Below are 20,510 nucleotides of genomic sequence, written 5' to 3'. Positions count from 1 at the left end.
CTTTTCCCATGTTAAAAACGACGCAAAAGTGGCGCAAGGGCCTTGTAAATAAGCCTCCAGATCTATAAGTCATTTTATTTACCTCAAAAAGGGGGAGTTAACTCTTGGTTATATTTTAAAATCAGGGTGAATTTATGTAAATCTCTGATTAAATTATAAGTAAATATCTGAAGGCGATACAATTAACTAAGGTTGTTCACTTACTAGAAATAAGGCAGCTTTGGGAAGTTTATTTTAGTGAAATAGTTATCGACATTTCCAGGACAAACAGTTCCCGACGGCTGGTGTAATCTGATCTATTTAGTTACATAATCTTGCTTTTAGATAAATTAGCATATCAGAAGACAAGCAGCACTGCAATTGGTTTACATGTGGACCAACCAGTGACAGAGACGGCCAATACAAGAAACAGCACCCAAAGCAATGAAAACATTCCAAGCAAACAGCTGTGAAAACAGCGTTCACTTCAGACCAGAGGGCAGAGGCAGCGCTGACTCTATCAGGCACCATGGCCATGGACTTTCTTCCAAACCTCTCCATGGAAACGTGGACTCTGCTTGTTGTGCTCGTGGCTGTATTTTTTCTGTAAGTACTGCACAGTGACTCTTTACCTTTTTAACTGGCTGTCCAACTAAAAGGAACCGCAAATAATTTTCATTAACATTAAACAGCCTAAATACTCTTCCGTGAGGGGTGGCAGAGGTTAGCGTGAGGAAGAGGACGGGAAACAGGGTACATTCACCAACATTCAGGTATTTCAATAGCCCAGTGGGTGGGGCACCAGCTGCAGCGCTCTGTGGACTCCATAACTTACAACACACAACTTTGATCCTGGCTGGGCTGGCTCAGCCTTTTAGCTTTCCAACTCGAACAAAATGAGTGTTGTGTAAAAACATGTTTAAACTCAGTGACAGGTTTGTCATGTGTGTGATATACATTTGTTATTATTAGGGGGAAAGATTTAACCTAAGGGCTAGGGCGGTGGATCTCAAATCTGGAGAACCTGGTTCGAGTCTCGGTAATGACGCTCAACATCCTGTGATTCTTGGCAAATCACTGATCTCCTTGTACCTAACAGAAATTAATGTGCTCCTTGTGTAAGCAACTAGTGCTCAAGTAAAGCCTCTGAAAAATATTAATATTAAACACTGAACAAAGTATTGGTTTTTGTGAGAATATTGCAGGTTATTAAAGAGTTTTAGGATCACAGAGAGGAAGGATCCTTAACGCCCAGTGCCTCTTTAAGACCGCTGAAGGTGACTTCCACTGTCTTTTTTACAGACAACAGTGGCGTTTTATTTCTTATAATATGTGGCTGCAAAAACTACACCTCCAATCAGAGGCTGTGACTGCATTCATATTTCTTTCATGCCACGGACTATGGAGTTACACTTCCGGCACTCAATACTGTATAGGGGAGACATGGGTAGATAAAGTGATTGCCCAAGGATCACACAATTTTGTCACGTGGAACAGCCAAGATTGAAGGTCTCCTGGTATTGAGGTCTACAATGTAACCACTGCACAACATCTGTTACTCTAACAGGATGTCAAACCTGCAAAGCTTAGGTCTATGTGCATTAAACCACTGAGCTATCCTTTCATCTAGTGGGCATTAAACTCATTTCTACTTTTCAGGACAGGAGCTTAGTATTTGATCAGTTGTGAATGACTGTCTCCTGTTTTTCTCCTATTTAATTTAATTCCTTCTTTTTCTTGACTGCCCACCCTATTTCGAGTGGACGTGCAAATGGCAACTTCTCACTGTCAGCAAGCAACATTGAAACCTGTGATATAACCCACACAACATGGGAGAAAACTCCCCTGGGGAGGGGTAATTCGTTTTTTTTTTTTTCAAAAAAGAAAATCCCACTTTAGGATTTTCTTATATTTTTTTATTGAAAGTTTGGCGTACTCCTCTGTCATGTTGACAGAGCCGTTCATCAACCTTTCAATGTATTTATAGGAACTGCCATGCCAGCGGTTCCTGGGAATGCAAGAGATAACCACTGGGCTGGTGGACGTCTCTAAATTTGACAGACGGGCTACCATCGCCATGACTGCAGTAAAGTACTCCGCAATGGCGGCAATACTAAATCCATTTGCCCAAATCTAAATCAGGCCCTTAGGTCTGAAAACGCATCATGTTTCTTTGTGTGCATTCCCAAAATCCAATGTACCCTCTTTTCACCCTTGAAATGGTCCTTTAAGGCGGAACGGATCAACAACCAATTTGCTGGATGTGGAGGTAGACCTTTACATTGTAAGACTGTTTACCCCCATGGGAATTGAATGCTATGTAGAACACCACACTGGTGGAATAGGAGCTTGTGGTAATTTTCACATGATGTTTCCATCAGCACATCTGCACCTGCTTTTCAAGGTACTACTCAGAGCGATTGTGGTTAGGAAAGAAATCATAAAAAGGTGTAGATGTAACCCTGTGCCCATATTTTCCTTCATTTCTGATTTATTTGGGCCCATTGTTTTGTATTGAAAAGCCTTTCACTGTGAGAGGGAATTGCATCATCAGCTCTAAATGGGGGCCAGATGAGGCCTGTACCGCAGCTCCAATTGTCCTGGTTCCCTCTCGGGCCCCACCACTGCAGGTGTTGAATTTGCTGTGACGGGGCGTTGACAAAAGAGACACTAAACCATGCCACGATCAATTTTCCACAGGAACATTGAAAGTCAGATTTAAACATTATAAGCAAATGTGTATTTATAATACATGTGTAGAGGGCCCCATAAGCTCTATCGCTGCCTTAATTTGTACCCTCCCTAAAAAACATTCTAGAGATGCCACTGGGTGAAAGGTATTGGCTCCTTGGAAGTATAAGCATGTTGCGGACCACCTCCAGCTCTTCTGACTCGTTGGCTTTCACTGCTATAGTAAGTAGCAGCAAAGGATAAACTTTGCTGAGTGGTGGAACAGAGACCAACAGCATACATTTTTTCAAAAAATGTATCAATTTTTATTGAGAAGCAATCATGGTTGGTAAAAGTATACTGTTTTCCATACAATCAATGAGGCTCAATTACACTCTCATAAAACTCTCACTCTCATAACATAACTTTTCTGAAAACTTCAAATGTCCCTTCTTCCCCCCTTCCCTATCCTACACACAGAGAAAATGTCTGAGTTCAGTGGAAGGTTTTCTCTCTTCTCGATCAACTGTGCCAATTGCTTTGTTGTTAGCACTATAGGTTTTATTAGTTCAAATCTATTGCTCTAACTCCATGTGGTCTTGTTAAACTTGTTTTCAGTTCCAGCAGGTGGTCAATCAGATGGTGCCAGATTTGTTTAAACTTATCCCAATGATTATCTATTTCATACATTCATATTTCCATGGCTAGAACGTTCTAGAGTTTTGAGTAACATCCATTGACTGTGGGAGTATCTGATCTTTTCCAGTCAGTCTCTATAAACTGTTTTGCGGCTGTTAGTACGTGTTGTGTTAGTGTTCTCAGTCCATTGCTCATGCCTCGCTCTTTGGGACCTCTGAGTCCCAGCAAAATCAATGTTGGGTTTTCTGCAATGGATACAACTGTTACCCATTTGGTATGGGAGAGAACCTCTTTCCAAAAGTGATGCAGTTTATTGTAGTCCCATCATATGTAGAGGGCAGTTCCTTTCTCTTTAGTGCATATCCAACAAGTCCTCTGCATATTCGGGTAGATACATTATAGTTGTTCTGGGGTTAGATACATCTTTGTTCTCAGTGTGAAATGTTTGTGTCCATTAGTTATATCCTCACAAAGTTTTCCCCACTCGCTGTCAGAGAGATCTCATTCCAGCATTGTCTCTCATTTTGTATGGAAGCCCCAGCGGTTTTGTTTTGCTCTGTTTTTCAATATTTTCTAGATCACTCTTTTGGTTTCAGAGCTGGTCTTTATGTATTTTTCAAATGCTGTGCGATCTCTCATTGCCCCTTCTTTAATTTTTGGGTTTGTTGCCCAGTGGCATAGTTGCATATCTGTTAATTTCTGCGATTTTTAAATCAGTATGGCATTGTAGGAAAGATTTTCAGGCACATGCATCTATCTAGGATTTTGCGAGTCCTTAATTGCGATTATTAAGGAATCGCAATTAAGGACTCGCAAAAGCCAATGCATGTAGGAAACACTATAAAAATAGCGATTCCTACACATTCCTTATTTGCAAGTCGCAAATTGCAATTCGCAAGTAAGGAATGGCTTCCCATTCATTCCTATGGGCCTCCGGGTACATAGGAATGAATGGGAAATTGCATGCGCAATTTGCGAGTACCAATTGGTACTCGCAAATTGCGCATGCAATTTCAAGGGTGCAAGGGTGTCAAAAGGACACCCTGTTGCACCCCTGAAATTGATCTGTGCACAATTGTTGCACACACACATGTCCCAAGGACATGTGTGTGTGTAACCTACAACTTTGAAAAATGCAATCGCAATTTGAGAACTCACAATTAATTGCGAATTCTCAAATTGCGAGGGCCTTGACCCTTGATGCATCGCAAAAGCTAATTTCGCGATCGCAAACAGCCAATTTTTGCGATTCGCACCATTTGCGATCGCAAAAAGCTTTGATGCATGTACCTGTTCATGTTTCCTTTCTCATTTATGTGGCTCAGGATAAGGCAATAATCATCGGTTTATCTTTGCGAGGTCAACCATTTGTTTGCAGGGGTGAAATCAGGATTTTGGTGGATGGCCGTGAATGGTGAGGGGTAAGTTGTGAGCCCTTGTGTGATATCAGTCATGTCCCATGTTTTTGTTATGGAATTCAGGATTTCATTAGCGTAGGTGTTCTTTAGTCTGATTTGTTTCGCTTGCCATGATTCCATGATGGTCTATATATTCCTCCTCTTCCCATGAATACCCATTTTTTTATGTTCTGTGATAGTCCAAGCTTAGAGGAGTCGGAGATGGTCTGCTTGGTAATATCGCTATAGCTCGGGCATCTCAATGCGTCCTTTGTCCTTTGACGCCTTCATAAGTTTTCTAAAAAGCATATCCCTCTTCCCTCCCAACACAAAATTGTCTATACTTTTTTTGCGGGGCTAAGGCTTCGTCTAAAGATATAGCATTGGGCATGGACGGAAATAAATATAAAAGTCACAGCTCCTTTTCACTGTCGCTATTAGTCCCAGCCAAGAAATGGGGAGTGCGCTCCATCTGTTGCGATAATGTATCTTTTGAGGTCTGACCAATTGGCTTGTACCATCTTTAATGAAGATGGTATAATATTGATTACTAAGTAGTTAAAGTGTGAAGTTTCCCATCTAAATAGTATTTCGTCATTAGAGCCGTGATCACTGTTAGTAAAAGTGTTGAGTTAAGTATTTCAGTTTTGTCAGTATTTATGTGAAACCCTGCTACCTTTTAAAAATGCTGTAGCTGGTGTGTCATAGCGGTTAGTGATTGTTGTGGCTCAGAGCACATAAAAAGAACATCGTCGGCAAAAAATCTAAGTTTGTGAGGCTCACCCTCTAAATTGAAGCCCGTGTACCTCTGTATCTTCTCGCAGGATTGCCTCTAGTGGTTCTAAAGTGTGCAAAATAGGAGTCCGTACATGGGACATCCCCCCACCTGGTCTATATCCGCAGTTCTACTATGTCAGGTTTATTCTGATTTATTATACTGCATGCTGTGGGTGCCTTAATATACTTGACTCCAATTAATCTTTCGGGTCCTTAAGCCTAGCTTTTGCAGGTAGCTGCCTAAGAAGTGCCAGCTAACGCGATCAAAAGCTCGTTCTGCTTCTAATGTAAAGTCACTGGTGTCTGTTTCCGTGCAACTTTTTTATTAGGTAGGGTAACCTGTCTGATTTATAGTTGGTTTGTCTCCCCTTAATAAATCCAGATTGGTCCGCCTCTATCAACCCAGGAAGATAGTTTTCCAACCAATTGGCATTGTGATAGGTCTGAAAGCACATATTACCTTCTGAGTAGCAGGGCACAGATCACAAGCCTCCGCAGCCACTATGAGTGAAGTGCTGACTAGAAGGACTTTGCTTTAAAGATAAGCATGAAACATCCTCAAAAGCCTGCCTTCGCATATCGTCCAGTCCAACTACTGGATAGAAAGCCTTGCAACTGGCCAGTGGGTGTGTTGGGGCATTGTGATGTCACAATTGGCATGAAGTATGTTATAATAGTAGGCCACAGCCCAAGGTTGTTTCTTATCACTGCAAGTTCAGGTGGAACGGTAATAAGAAAATCATTAACAGAAGTTTAAATGGAGGTTATCAGTGTTATTAAAATAATTACAGCAAAACAAATAATGGGGCCAAGGGCCAAGTAAATGCTTGTTCATACATGGGATATCATGAAAAAGTAAAACGTAAAAGTAAAACATGTCCCCCCCATTACAAACACCCAATGGCAATACCAATAGCTCATACTAGTGGGCCTCAACCGAAGGTATGGCCACCCATGGGGGTCAGCAACACCTACTTAGGGATTCAGAAAAAGTTTAGAAGATAAAAAAAGATAAAATTAGGAGATCCATAAAGTGTACGAACATAAAGAGTCAAAATATGTATTTGTTTGATTAATGCTTGTTTCTGTAATTTTTGTGCATTGTTTTGTGGGTTCAGATCATCGAAATTCCATAGGCCAGGAACCCCGGATTCCAATAATTACTCAATGAGTGTCCTCTGATTCTAATAATGACTTACTGGGGGTCCAACGAAGTCAAAAAGTTAAGACCCACTGACTTATACCATGTCCAGGAGTCCTGTTACAAACTGATACTGCTAACATTTCTCACTCCCTAAAAAAGAACAGAAAAAGGTAATAAACATTAATGTATTAAAAATGGACCTTGCCATGTATGTTTTTTGGCCCGATAATAAGTGACCATTTTATTATAATTGGCATCTTTAAATAGTACTGGAACTATGACCAAGTGTTAAGATCAATGTTCATGAGCTAGTTAACAAAAAAGCAAGAAATCAATAAAGTGTGCTCTATATGCATACCATAAGAGAAGGTCTTTATGGAATATTCGGAAACTCAACTTTGTGAATGACAGCAGAGGGAGTTCCAGGGGATGTAGTCTTGTGAATCCAGGGATCTTTCCCACATCATGTGTTTCTTGATGGAAGTAGCATGAGACAGTTGTTGAATGCTCACATTAGGTTTCTTGTGCAGAGGTGTGAATTTACCAACTTTGAGAGGTAGCCCAATGTAACATCACTTAGGAGCCCATTCACAAATAGACATGGATATATTTACTCATGTGTATATTTACTACTATATTTAGATGCCAATCTCCTCTTACCACACCAAGCTGTAATGATACTCATTAACTATTAACCATTGTTTGACCTGGCCCTTTTGACAGGTTCATCCCCAAACTTTTTGCCTCTCAATTTTTTGACAATGTTATTGTATGCTTTAGGACTCTGGGCACTTTAACCCGTTTACCGCGGTGGACATTCCGCCGTGGTGCGGGCATTGACACAGTGGGCAGGGCTGCGTCGGTCGTTGGTTGTACGCAGCACCCGGGAGGTAGTGCTCGCGTCGGCCGTTGACTGACGCGAGCACGCAACGGGTTAACACTGCTAAGCACAACTAAAATGCATATGCTCTCTGTGTAAATTGTGATTCCTTAGTAAAGTGCACTGTGTGTGCCCAGGGCCTGTAAATCAAATGCTACGAGTGGGCCTGCAGCACTGCTTGGTCATCGTACCTGAGCAAACAGACACACGCTTTCCTGCTACTTGGAAGGATTGCCACAGGCTGCAGTTGATTCATTCTCCATAAGGGACACCAAAGTGAGAATATTCTCACCCTCCACATAAAAAAAAGTGTGGCCTCGTCGTGATTGACGGCAGAAGGAAGTAGCCTGCTTCCATGCATGCACTCAGAATCGAAACTTGACCCGTCTTGACTGTGCTTTGACAGCGCTTTGATCATGCCAGCTTCCACACACGTGGCTCCTTACATTGTGCCTATTCACGTAATAGCCTGCTCACCACCCACCGCATACTTGTGCTCCCTGCTGGAACCCATGGAAGTATCCCTTTCTTATCCTTTGCACGGTGCCACACCCTCCACACGAGCCGGTCCATTACCCTTCAGGGGTCCCTACGATCATGGGTCCAGAAAAGACCCTACACTGCACACAGGGTCGAAACGTCGTCGACAAGTTGCATAAACAAACCATTGTTCACTAGCACTGATCACTGTATCTAGCGCTGTATACTGTACATTTATATGTAAATGGTTGTTTATATGAACCATTGGAAACCTTCTATATATTTCTTTTTTTTATTTTAATTTTTTTAAAATTATTTTTATTGACAGGATTCAACAAAAACAATGGTAATACATTCGTACATTAACCATGACTCTGTTATAAATAGAGTAGAATTATAGATAGAGGGAGATGGAAAAGTACAAAAGAGTTAAATAAAGATAATACAGACAGTTCAGAGATATCGTAGACGAAAACTTTAAGAAGAGACAAATATTTTCATACACAGTGTGACTTTAGCAAATAATCTACGCTACTGGAGTTTCAAAAAAGTGTTTCCAAATCCTTTCTTTTCTGGCGAGAGTTTTTGGGCCACGATATTTAGCTAGTGCGAATTCCAAAGTTCTAATTTCGTTAACCAGAGCCAGCCAATCCGCTACATTGGGAGGATCCTTAGAGATCCAAACCCTTGCTATAGTTAATCTTGCACATGACAACAAAATCGTAGTAAGGTCCCTGTTAGGAGAATTGAGCTCTTGCATATCAAGTAAAACCAGATGCACTGTAATTTCAGGAATCGTTATCTCATTATTTTTTAAATAGTCCGTAATACCATTCCAAAAAGTAGAAAATGCAGGGCAAGGGCAAGAGAATAGCATATGGTCGATTCCAGCAGCTTGCAAATTGCATTTAGGGCATTTAGTTTTATCTGAAAGCAAGTTCCCTTGCGACCACAGGGATATTCTTTGTGGTGTGTAATATAACTCAGTGATTGTCCTATATAATTGCATTCTAAGATTAGAAGAGTGTACTATGTCACTTAGGTGTATTAAAGCATTTCCAATAAGTGTTGAGTTTACGTCCATATTTAATCGACGGGACCATCTAGCTGCAATTTTAGTAGTATTTTCGCCTTTATCTTTACTCAACAATTGATATCCCAATTTTATTAGCGACTTGGTTTTAACCGAATAAATACACTCACAAATGTCTGAATGTATAACTTCCGTTATTTTCATTTTGTTAACGAAAAAATCTCTTAATTGTCTATATTTAAAGTGCATATCATTAGTAACACCATTTGTAGTTTTCAAGTTTTCAAAGTCAATCAAACCATTACTACCGTAAAGATCTCCTAACGTGTTTATGCCGTGTCTTATCCAGCAGTTCCCAGTCCCATCCGAAAAAACATCCGGAAGACCAGGATTGTTCCATAATCGAAGCTCAGCGTTATAGAACGAACTTTTACTAATGTGCAAGATTTTGTCCCAAATTTTCATCGCGTGCTTGGCAGTCTTAAATTTGACCCGCTTGTAGTAATTGGGATCATGAGCGCGCAGTAGAAATTGATTGGAGTCAGCACCTAACATAAATTGGTGGAAAAATAGAGGTGGCTCACTTTTAAGTAAACTCCTAACTCGAAAAAAAAAGGAAGCTAAAAAATACAGATTGAAATCTGGAAAAGCAAGTCCCCCTTTAGAAGTGGGTAGTGCCATGTAATGGCCCTTCGTGCTTTTTTGTAACCCCATATAAAGTTGCTGCATATGCTATCGAGCCTTTAAAAATTTTTTTTATTAGGTTGTAACGGTATAGCTCTAAACAAATAAAGAAGTTTAGGTAGTATTTTCATCTTTATCAGATTAAGTCGGCCAAGTAAGCTGAGAGGGATTGTGTGCCATTTCTTAAGACTTTTCGTAGTTTCTTTTAAAAATGTATCATAATTTATTTCCAGGATCTTCCCCACTTTTGAAGTTAATTTAATTCCTAAGTAAACCGCTTCTTTACAGGTATTATAGATCTGCACATCGGGAGTATAATTAATTATAATTTGAGTTTTACTCACATTCAGTTTGTACCCGGAGACTCTACCGTAATTTTGTGCTTCATTAATAATTGCTGGCATAGCTTTATTAATGTCTGTTGTATAAATTGCTATGTCATCGGCAAAAGCGGTTATTTTTAGAGTTATGCCCCCGTGGTTCACTGGAGAAATGTTGGCTTGATCATTAAGAGCATTTAAGAAGGGTTCTAAAGAAAGAGCAAAAAGTAGTGGGGAAAGGGGGCATCCTTGTCTCGTGCCTCTTGCGATCATAAAGTTAGCTGAATCTTGACCACCATAACTTATCATTGCCTGCGGTTCATCATAAAGTGACTTAACCCACTCTAGATAAGAGCCAGATATTCCCATTTTGTTTAATACAGCCCACAGATATTCCCACCCCACTCGGTCAAATGCTTTTTCTGCATCTAACATAATCATGCCGAGTGGGGTGTGGGTATTTCCTGCTACATCAAAAGCTGTTATTGAGGTATTAACATGTATAGTAGTGTCTCTGCCCATTACAAAACCATGTTGTTGAAGGTTAACAATCTTAGGCATTAAAGGGGCTAGGCGGTTGGCAAGGATTTTAGCAAAAATTGCGAGGATCCAAGGGATCGGGGAGGAGTCAAGATGGCGGGTTGATGCCGCCGAGTGAAGGCTGCTGCATGGAGCCGCTCTGCCTGGAACGAATGTTGCTAGCCTGTGCTAGCCTGTGTATGATGTGAGATACACATTTTCAGCTGTTAGCAAGGTGATTCAGAAAGCGGTATCCAGACCGGGACCGGTGGAATCAGAACGCGTCAATTATCAAGCGTCCCTTTGACCCTAGCTAAACTTACGATTTGGGCACTGTCGACGCTGCCGACCGAAGGCTTGGTGCTGTCTTCTCCACGACCGCTGGACCCCTTAAACGGATTTCAATGCTAAGGGTTCTGCTTCAACACAGCGGTAGGACTTGGGTACATCCCTGGAAATACGCCGCGGCTAGCCCCACTAACTCTGTTTGCACGTCAGCGGGAGCGGGAGCAGCCGGCTTCCCGGTTCTGCTGCAGCTGGGAGATCACCTGACGCAACGTCTAATCAGACGAATTACTCCGCTGATACCGAAAGAGACGCTGAAGGAGACGCCAGCAGGGAGAGCGCTGATGTCCATGCGACAGACAAGGTCTACACGGAATCGGAAGACCTGTCAGACGCGGAGCCAAACTCATTCAGGTATGATCGCGTCAGCGGCGGCTGCGGCAGCGGTAGTGATAGCGGGGACAACGTCAACGGCAGCAGGAGCGCTAGGCTCCAACAACGAGTCTTGCCAGGCACTACAATCTTCAACTATGAATAGCAGCACTATTGCTGCGAAAGGGAAAAACCAGTCTAATAATTCTAAAGCTGTAACCGACTCGTGCAACGAAACGAAAAGTGCTCTAATCTCGAAGGGAGGTGGCAGTGCCGCATTGAAACCTGGGTCTGAGATATTAACTGTTGCCAAAGCGAAAAAGAAAACCAACAGTAAAGACATAGACATTGACATTGAATCTAATGGTAATGCAGCTATTACTGAAACCATGGTTGGGGGCACTATCGGAGGAGTAGTCGACGAGGTAATTAAAGAGATAGTTAAAGATGATAATGCGGCGACTAAAAATCTAATGAAGGGGTCGGACAAACTCCCCCATCTAAACCCAAACTTAAACATAAATACTAATTTGTGTTCAGCCACTTATTTACCTACGCTGGATATATCGCATGGGTGTGAAACCACTACACAGCGACTAGATACCAATGAGGATGTAGTATCCCTGGTACAAGACCAAAGGGCTGACGACGGACTGAATGTTAATTATCTTGAACAATCACACTTGATTAACAATATGACAAGAGATAAACATATGGGCGAAGGCGAAGGTGATGGCACTTTTCAAGTATCTATGGTTCTATCTGACGAAGGGTCTAATATAGAATATGACGAAATGTCAGAAGAAGAAGGAGCTGATCAATCACTCAAAGCTTTAACTAAAAAAACTATAACCAAGAAGAAAAAGATGAAGGGTAAGACCATGCAAAAAAATGTGTTACTTAAGCCGGCTCCAAGGGAATTGCCAGTAAATAAGAAAAATCGCCTAGTCGATGATAGCCCGCTGAGAAGATGGATAGAGGCAAAGGGAGGTGTTAAAACTATGGCTTTAAGACTTTCCGGCGCCAGCCCTGATGATATAATCCATATACAAGATCCTAAGCTAAACCATCCTATGGATCCCAAGGTTCCCTTATTGGACCAATTGGACCCTTGTCTGAATGCAGCTTCCTCAAATCAAGTGGCACCAAGGGATACTACTTTAGCTACCACGGTAATGATGTGCGAGCCCAGAGTTGGGGGCTCCTTACAGTCCTCAGGATCTTCAGTAATCTCTTCTACTTCTACTATTTTTACTACTACTATTTCTACTCCTACTCCCTCTTTAATTATCTCCTCCGTCTCCCCTGTATACACTGTAGAGGCGAACGAATCTGAAGATCAGGCTCTTGAATCAGGAGTCTACAACCTCGACCAGCCAAGCGAGAATATAGAGCTAGTAAATCTAAACCCGAAGAATCCCCAACTACTCTCGGCTGAGGTTCCTGGATCAAATCTTGCGCCAGAATTTGTGGAGAAGGGGATGGTCAACTCAGATACTAATTTTCCAAAAACACTAGCGGGTTCTGCAACCACATCCGCACAAATACCTTCGCAAATGCATCTACAAGATTCTTCCAACTTCTCAGGGCCATCGAACATATCAATGTTAACAATTATGCAGACGCTTTTAGAACAAAGGGCGGCGATCCAACAACAATATCTGCAACTTAGAGAAGACAATACTAAATTGCAGGAAACTATGAGAGACATTGGTTTAGGCTTGGGAGGAGTGACAAAGGATATTGAAGATATCAAACAACGTATAGTGGAAGTAGAAGAAGATATGAGTAAAACTACGTCAACTGCTAACCAAAATTCATTACGAGTCTCATCACTTGAAGCTAAAGTCGAGGATCTTGAAAATCGGGCTCGGAGGCAAAATCTTAGATTATTTGGTATACCGGAAGGGATGGAGGGCTCCGATCCACGGGCCTTCATGGTGAAACTTTTCCAAAGAGCCTTTATTGATCTCGCAGATTGGGACTGGGATTCCCAGCTACAGAGAGTGCACAGATTACCTTTGACTCAAAGAAGCACAAGCAGTAAATTTCCCAGACCATTTTTGATTCATTTTGGTAACTTTTTATTGCAGCAAGCTGTTTCATTTAAGGCTAGGCCTAATAATCCGGTTTCCGTGGACAACCTTACTTTTTTTGTGAAATCTGACCTAAGCAAGGGTACAATGGATAAGCGCTGGGAGCTTAGGAAGTTGATGGATGCCTTCAAAAATCTAGGTTGTACAGCCTATCTTCAAGAACCAGCTCGTCTTAAGGTCATTCGCAATGGGCAAACGACCTTTTTCACTGATCTTTCTGCCGCTAAACAATCATTGGAAAAACTTTCTTGGGAGAATGCTAAAGAGAAGCAAAACGAAAAAGTCAATTAAAGAGACAATGTAACGGTCACAAATGTTCTAATGACACTTATGATACTATTTTACTTTCTGCTTATTTTAGCTTCCAGCTCCTTGAATCTACCTGTATTGTGCACACGATTCACTTTATTTTCTTTGTCCTGAAGCGTAGCCATATTTTTGGCTTATGTCACTAAAGTCTCTCTTTTCATGGGTGCAACCATTCTTTTTTTTTTTTTTCAGCTCTTACTTTGTAGGCGTGTGTTTATGATCTGAGTAAGTTAAGATCTGGCATGAGCGGTCTCTCATGCATGCATGCTCCTTCACTACGCTGCCCTATCTCCGGCAGCAAAAGATAGAGGGGTGCTCCCCCCGAAGGGACGGGTGGTGGTCAGGGAGGGTTCGGGGCTGTTGCATGGGAGGGTGCGACAACCATTGTAGAGGGAGGGTGAGGGGGCAAAAAATGGGGAAAAATTGGTGACAGGATTCATTTTTTGTTTAAATAACAGTAGTGTGGTAAACCAAACTATCTCGAAAAGAGTAAAGTTGGAGGGGATTTATAATGTACTTGTAGTTAAATGCTTAAACTAAGATTACTATGTTGGAACGTAGACGGCTTAAATAGTAAAAATAAAAGAAATTTAGTAGAGGAAGAGATAAAAATGTACCACCCTAATATAGTCTTGTTGTCAGAGACTCATATTAAATATCAAGATCGTAAATTACTATCTCAATTGAGATACGAATTGGTTGTATGCTCTACTCTAAATGAAACTATTAGGGGGGTAGCCATTTTAAAACAAAAAGGAGCTCTACTAGAAACTATTAAAACTACCTCTGATGCTCGGGGTAGGTGGGCAATCGCGCAGATGCAAGGGGATAATGTGAAATTGGTATTATGTGTAATATACGGACCAAATATTGATGATCCCAGAGTTTTTGAAGAGCTAAGTATTGAATTACTTGAATGGGAGGGTGAAATTATCTTTGCTGGGGATTTCAATTGTGCGATTAATTACAAAGTTGACTCTACAGGCCAAGGTAATTATAAAAGAATGCGCAAAGTAAGAGCCGCAATTCTAGAATTAGCCAGGTTGAATAACATCAAAGATGTTTGGAGGTGTAAACACCCCCAGCTGGCAGGTTTCACTTATTACTCCGCACCGCACAAATCTTGCTCTAGAATCGACATGATATGGACATCTGAGCAAATCTTAGAGAACTGCGAGATTGAAATCTGTCCCAAAGTTACTTCCGATCACAATCCCTTGCTATTCGAAGTCAATATTAAGGGTCCAAATCAAAAAGCAACTCGTAAATTTACTTTCCCAAGACACTTACTGGTTGATACTAGCTTTACTTTATTAATTAAAAAACATATACAGGAGTTTATTTCATTTAACATTAACTCGGCCGGGGGAGGAGCCAAGATGGCGATCGGAACAGTCGCATAAACCCCTCGCTCCGAGATCCCTTCCTCCCCGCCACTTATCCTGTCTTTCATCCTGTTCGGGGTGTTCCGAATTTGGTTACCGTGGAAGAGCCTTCACTTACCGTCCTTTTCCGGGGCTCTGGCGTGCAGTGATTTCGGCGTTCTGCCCTTGTCTCCTTGCTGGCCTTCCCGGCCCTGACGCCGGGGCCTCGAGTGCTGTGCCTGCCCGGAGGTGTTCGGAGTGCCGGCGGTCCGGAACCGTGAGAGACCGATTGTGGGAGCCTGAGAGCCGCGAGCCGGAGGCGCCGGAGCGTACCCACCCCCGATGGTGGGCCGCCCCGTATGTCCGATTGCCTGTCGGCCCGAAGAAGAGAAGCTGCGCTGTCCGGCACCCATCGAGGGAGAAGCCCACTCCTGTCGATTGTCCCGTTTGGGATCCAGTGCAGGGCTCCCCCGAGTGTTGTGGGGAGCACGCCCGTTCTTCTGGTGACTCTCCTTTCTCCGCCGAGCGTCATCCGCCGCGGATCGACTGTGTGTCCTGGGGCCTCCGGGCTCCTGGTGGACTTGGAGGCGGCGGCGGCAATGGTGGCGGGTGATGCTCTCAAGATGGCGGATGGCCCCTCGGAGTGTCTTTCTCCTGGAGACGGAGACGTGGCTGCATTTGCTCTCTCCGAACCTTGTTTGATTCGGGCGGCCCCTGCTCAGAGTGCTGTTTTGTTTGCCCTGGCTGCCCTGCGGATCGACCTGTCCTTGAAATGCCGGGACTTGGAGTTGCGAATCGACGCCATGATTGCTCCGCCATTTTGTGACGCGGTGTCGTCTCCCCGAGTTGTTCTGGTTGAAACTTCTCCAGCGGCTGTGCTGGGATCTCCGGCTGGGTGTTCGATTCTCTGGGATCAAGTGGACCCGATGCCGATGCTGCAGTGTTTCCTACATCCTGATTTCTTTGCTTCGTGCTGGACAGCCCAGATATTGTGCTTGGCAATGTGGATTTTTGAGGTACTTTTGCATTCTGACTGCTGCCGAGTTCTCCTGGTTGCTTCTTGTTGGCCGGGACGGTGTTTTGCGGAGATCCCACTGGCTTTCCTTGACTGGTATGGACCCGCTATATTATGCTGTCCTTTGGCCGTGGCGGGGTCTGGAAGCTCGACTCTTCATAAAAGTGGACAGGGGTGATCGTGCCTGGGTGCCTGTGGGACCCTTTTTAAATGGCATCTCCAGACCTCGTTATTTTGGATAGTTCCTGTTTCCATCCTTGTGTAGGCTCTTCTTAATATCCTTTTCGACCTCGATTAGTGATCTGTTGTTGCGGATGGGGTGGTGTTTTATGTTTCGTTCGCTGGCTCCTCTCCTCTCCTTTCCCTCTTTTCCCCTTTTTTTTTTTTCTCTCTTTCTCCTTTCTCGTTCCTCGTTATTATTCCCTCTCTTTTTCTTCTATATTTCGGGTGACTCGGGGCGACAGGCACGCTGTTTAGTGGGGTAGGCCGTAGCCATTACAGTGATGTAGGGTGGGGGGGGGTGTTTGTTATTTTAGTTTGTTTTCTTCTATGGTCCCTTTTTGTCTTTTCTAGGGGGTGGGCTATGTCCCTTTGTTTTCACTCCTTTGTTTCGTAAGTGTCTGCATTTTCTTCTTTTTCGGGGCGGGAGGGCTGTGCATGTGGCGTCCCCTTTATTTGTTTGCTGCAATTTGTCCTTTATTTTTTGAACCTTTGATGGGCATGGGATGTCTTTGGGCTTCGCCCTACGGTGATTATCTGATTGCGTGGGGAGCTGTTTCCCTCCCGCCCCCTCCCTCTTTTTCTATATATGCTGCATGACGCCCTGGTAGACATAGTTGCTGCCTCCTCTATAAAACGTAAAATGAAACCTTTCTTTTCCTGGCGCTGACTGTATAATGACTTTATTTCGCGTCTATCCTGTACTCATTCTATCGAACACATTGATGTTGCCTTTTTGAATCTCCTGATTTTGCGGCCGGCCCCTGTGGTTGTAGGCCTGCGCTTGTACTTATACGTATCTTTCAATAAAGGTTTTTTTTAAAAAAAAACAAAAAAAAAACATTAACTCGGCCAATATAAATACTGTATGGGATACATGCAAATGTATTAGGGGGTTTGTGCAACAGTATGTATTTAGGCAAAATGCGGAGAGTCGTAAAAATAATAAAAAATTAACATCTAAGATACTAGATATGGAAACACTACTCGCTGACGCAACACGGGACTCTAGAGATAATATAGAGGGGATTAGGCTAATTTTGGCAAAACTACAAGCTGGACTAAAAAAAACACTGAGGGAAAGATTTATTTCCAAAATGCAAAAGTATAAACTAGACCAGTATGAAGGCGGCGACCGCATCGGGAATATATTAGCCTTTAAATCTGCAGATAGGAAAGCCAAAACTAAAATTAAGGAAATAATTGGATTAGATTCAATCACATATGCACAAGAAGACCAAATACTGAAACAATTTGTTCAGTTTTACCAGCAACTATATACACCCGATGTGATCCCGACCAGAGCAGATATTCTACAGTATCTTGATAGATATCTAATCCCACCTCGGGCGGTAAATATTGATGTACTGAAACAATTAAACTCAAAAATAACACTAGAGGAAATAAAACTTGCAATTGACAATCTGCCCTTGGGGAAGGCGGTAGGGGAAGATTGCTTACCCGTGGAAATTTACAAACTATGTGCTCAAGAATTGCTGCCGCTACTAGAGAAAGTGATCAACTCAATTATTGTTTCTAAGCAAGCTCCATTATCATGGAAAATCGCCAAAATTATTTTCTTTTTGAAAAAGGGGAAACCTGAAAAAGAATGTGGGTCATATCGGCCAATTTCTTTAGGAAACCTTCTATATATTTCATATATATGTCACTAATTTTCTAGGTTCCATTTTTCACTGGGACACACTTCACTCAGAACTATATGTTCAAATGTATTACTTTGTAACAGTATATAATTTCAAGGATTATATAAATATTTTTTATTTAAAAACAAATCAGAGGTTTATTTGCTTCCTTCTTTCTCCAATATCACTATAACTCAATATATTGCCATTGTGCTGATATACATTGAGATTACTTCATTAAGTGTCCACAGGATCCTTTGTCTTTTGATAATACGTTTATTACCCGGGGAACAACCTTTACAACTAAGGTTTTACAACTCTGTACTGTTACCACGCAACTTTTACAACGCAAGTCGTTCCAACGACTTGCACTGGGGGGCGCTCCAGGATAGTAAATAGTTTAATTTACTATCCAACTCCTTCCCTACTATCCACGGGGACTGAAGTTGGAATAGTAAATTAAAATATTTACTATCCAGCGCCCCCCAACGCAAGTCGTTGTAACGACTTGAGTTGTAAAAGTTGCGTAGTAACTGCACGCGTTGTAAAAGTATGCGTTGTAACGTCGTACATCCTTATTACCCTGGTTCCGCGTGAGTAGGGCTCCCTTGTTCCTGTCCTACCTACACAAGTAGCCTTTCAAATGTGTCTCAGACTTGCCACTGCAGTGTCTGTGCGTGCAGTTTTTTATCTGCCATCCTGACCGGGGAAGTGTACCCACGTGCCAGGCCCTACCCTTCCCTTTTTCTACATGTAAAAGCACCCCTAAGGTAGGCCCAAGGTACCTCCCTAGGCAGGGTGCAGTGTATGTGAAAGGTAGGGCATGTACTGGTGTGGTTTATATGGCCTGATAATGAAATACTGTGTATTTCGCTTTTCACTATTGCAAGGACTAGCTCTCCTATAGGCTATCAGTGGAGCTGCCATGTAACATTTTACTAGTGTCACTTTCGGAGTTTAGGCTCTCTGAACTCAGAATTTAATAACACACCATTTAGTAAAGGTGGTTCTTAAATAGTGTATTTGAAAATGCTACTTTTAGAAAATGGGCATTTTCTTGTTTAACCATCCTGTGTCCCTCTGCCTGACTGTGGAGTCACCATCTGGTTTTAGACTGACAGGGGCTGTTTGTGCATTCACTGAAGACATTCACACAAAGGGAGCTGAGGTGTGTCCTGCATATGCTGATTAGCCATCCTGGGCTAGAATGGTGGGACGAGATGTCACTGACCCCTAAATAGGCTGTGGCTGCGCTGCACAATGTTGTCTTCACCTCCTGTAGTAAAAGTGTACCAGGGAGGGCAGAAGTGGTATTACTGAGCAAGAGAGACTTTCTGAACAAAGACTCGAAAGGGGAAAAAGGGGTACAAGTATTAGACCTTAAACCCTAGAACTTTAGATTACTTCTGGAATCTAAAGTAACCTCTGCCAAGGAAGAAGAGCGGGAGAGCTGCGAGAAGGAGTACTGCCCCTTTGCTGTGTGTTGCTTTGCTGGATTGGCCTGCAGTTGCTGCTTCTGCTAAGAGAGTACCGCTGTGTGGGAGAAAATTCTGATGCACAGCCCAGAGCAGACAAAGAAATCCGAACAGCACCTGCTTGGGGCCCGAACAATCGCTGCATGCCAAGTTCAGCGCACCGACTCCGACGCAGGCCCTGCTGTGCAGCTAAAAGAGATGATACATTGATGGACCGCAGCTGAAGCATCGACCTCCAGCGTGTCCCAGATTTCCACGCATTGCACTTGTGTTCTACACATCTTCGATGCAGCACCCACAGCCCAGAATCATCTTGGAATCGACGCATCACTTCCCCCTACAGTTTGGATTTGACGCATTACTTCTCCTATGTGCAGCAGAGCTGTTACATTGCCTCCCCAAGGACTCGGGAACTGACACATTGATGTGTTTTCTGACGCTTCCCTCCTGTAGGGCTGTGGTGCCTTATGGAGTTTGATGCATCTGAGGTACTTTGTGTAAAAATCCCACATCCATAGTTTCCAATGGACAGAATTGCTTGAAACCTTTAAAAGTCATATTTTGAGTTGTGTATGCTGGATTGTTGTGATTTTGGTCTTGTTTGGTTTAGATAAAGATACTTTATTTGTCTAAACTGGTGTGGTGTTCATTTGTATTGTTTTCACCGTATTAATGTGTGTGTTCTGTAAAAATACTTTACACACTGCCTCTGTCTGCTCGTGCCAAGCCTCTGAGGGGGTGAGCAGGGGTTATCTAGGTGTGTAACTCCCTTATCCTGACTAGAATAAGGGTTCCTACTTGGACAGAGCGCAGACCACAGCCAACTGGAGACCCCATTTTCTAACAACCATTTTCAGTGTAAACTTATATAAAGGTGTAGAGTTACATGTCTCTACCCTCTCAAATAAATGGTTGAGCTCCTTGCAATAGGATTTGCCATGTCTATTTGCAAAGGTACATTTACAATTAAGTACATTTACACATTTAACGTTACTTATACACTTTGTAGTGAATGTACTAATTTTGGATATCCACAACTTCCAAATGCAAATTTATTACAAAGTATAGAATTACCCACCCCGAAATTAGTGGGGGTAGCCAAATTAATTTTTTGTAACATTATTTTCAATCAGATTCTATTTTAAGTTCCACTATTTCCTAATGGTTGGCAATGTAAGGTGTGGACTACCTCCAGATCTGAGCTAGAGTA

At 42.5% G+C, this 20,510-nt stretch overlaps 1 protein-coding gene across 1 annotated transcript in view; it reads left to right on the top strand.

The window, feature by feature from the left end:
* Window positions 1-403: 403 nt before the first annotated feature.
* Window positions 404-20,510, top strand: part of LOC144786061 (cytochrome P450 3A21-like) — a 258,043-nt gene continuing 237,936 nt past the window's right edge. The window contains exon 1 of the mRNA XM_078665006.1: window positions 404-585. Within this exon, the coding sequence (XP_078521132.1) occupies window positions 509-585 (77 nt within the window). The 5' untranslated portion in view covers window positions 404-508. The remainder of the gene's footprint in view (window positions 586-20,510) is intronic.

The sequence above is a fragment of the Lissotriton helveticus genome, chromosome 10, assembly GCF_964261635.1.
Source record: "Lissotriton helveticus chromosome 10, aLisHel1.1, whole genome shotgun sequence".
Classification (NCBI taxonomy): domain Eukaryota; kingdom Metazoa; phylum Chordata; class Amphibia; order Caudata; family Salamandridae; genus Lissotriton; species Lissotriton helveticus.
Note: the sequence above shows the minus strand (reverse complement) of the source record. Positions and strands in the feature narration are given on the sequence as shown.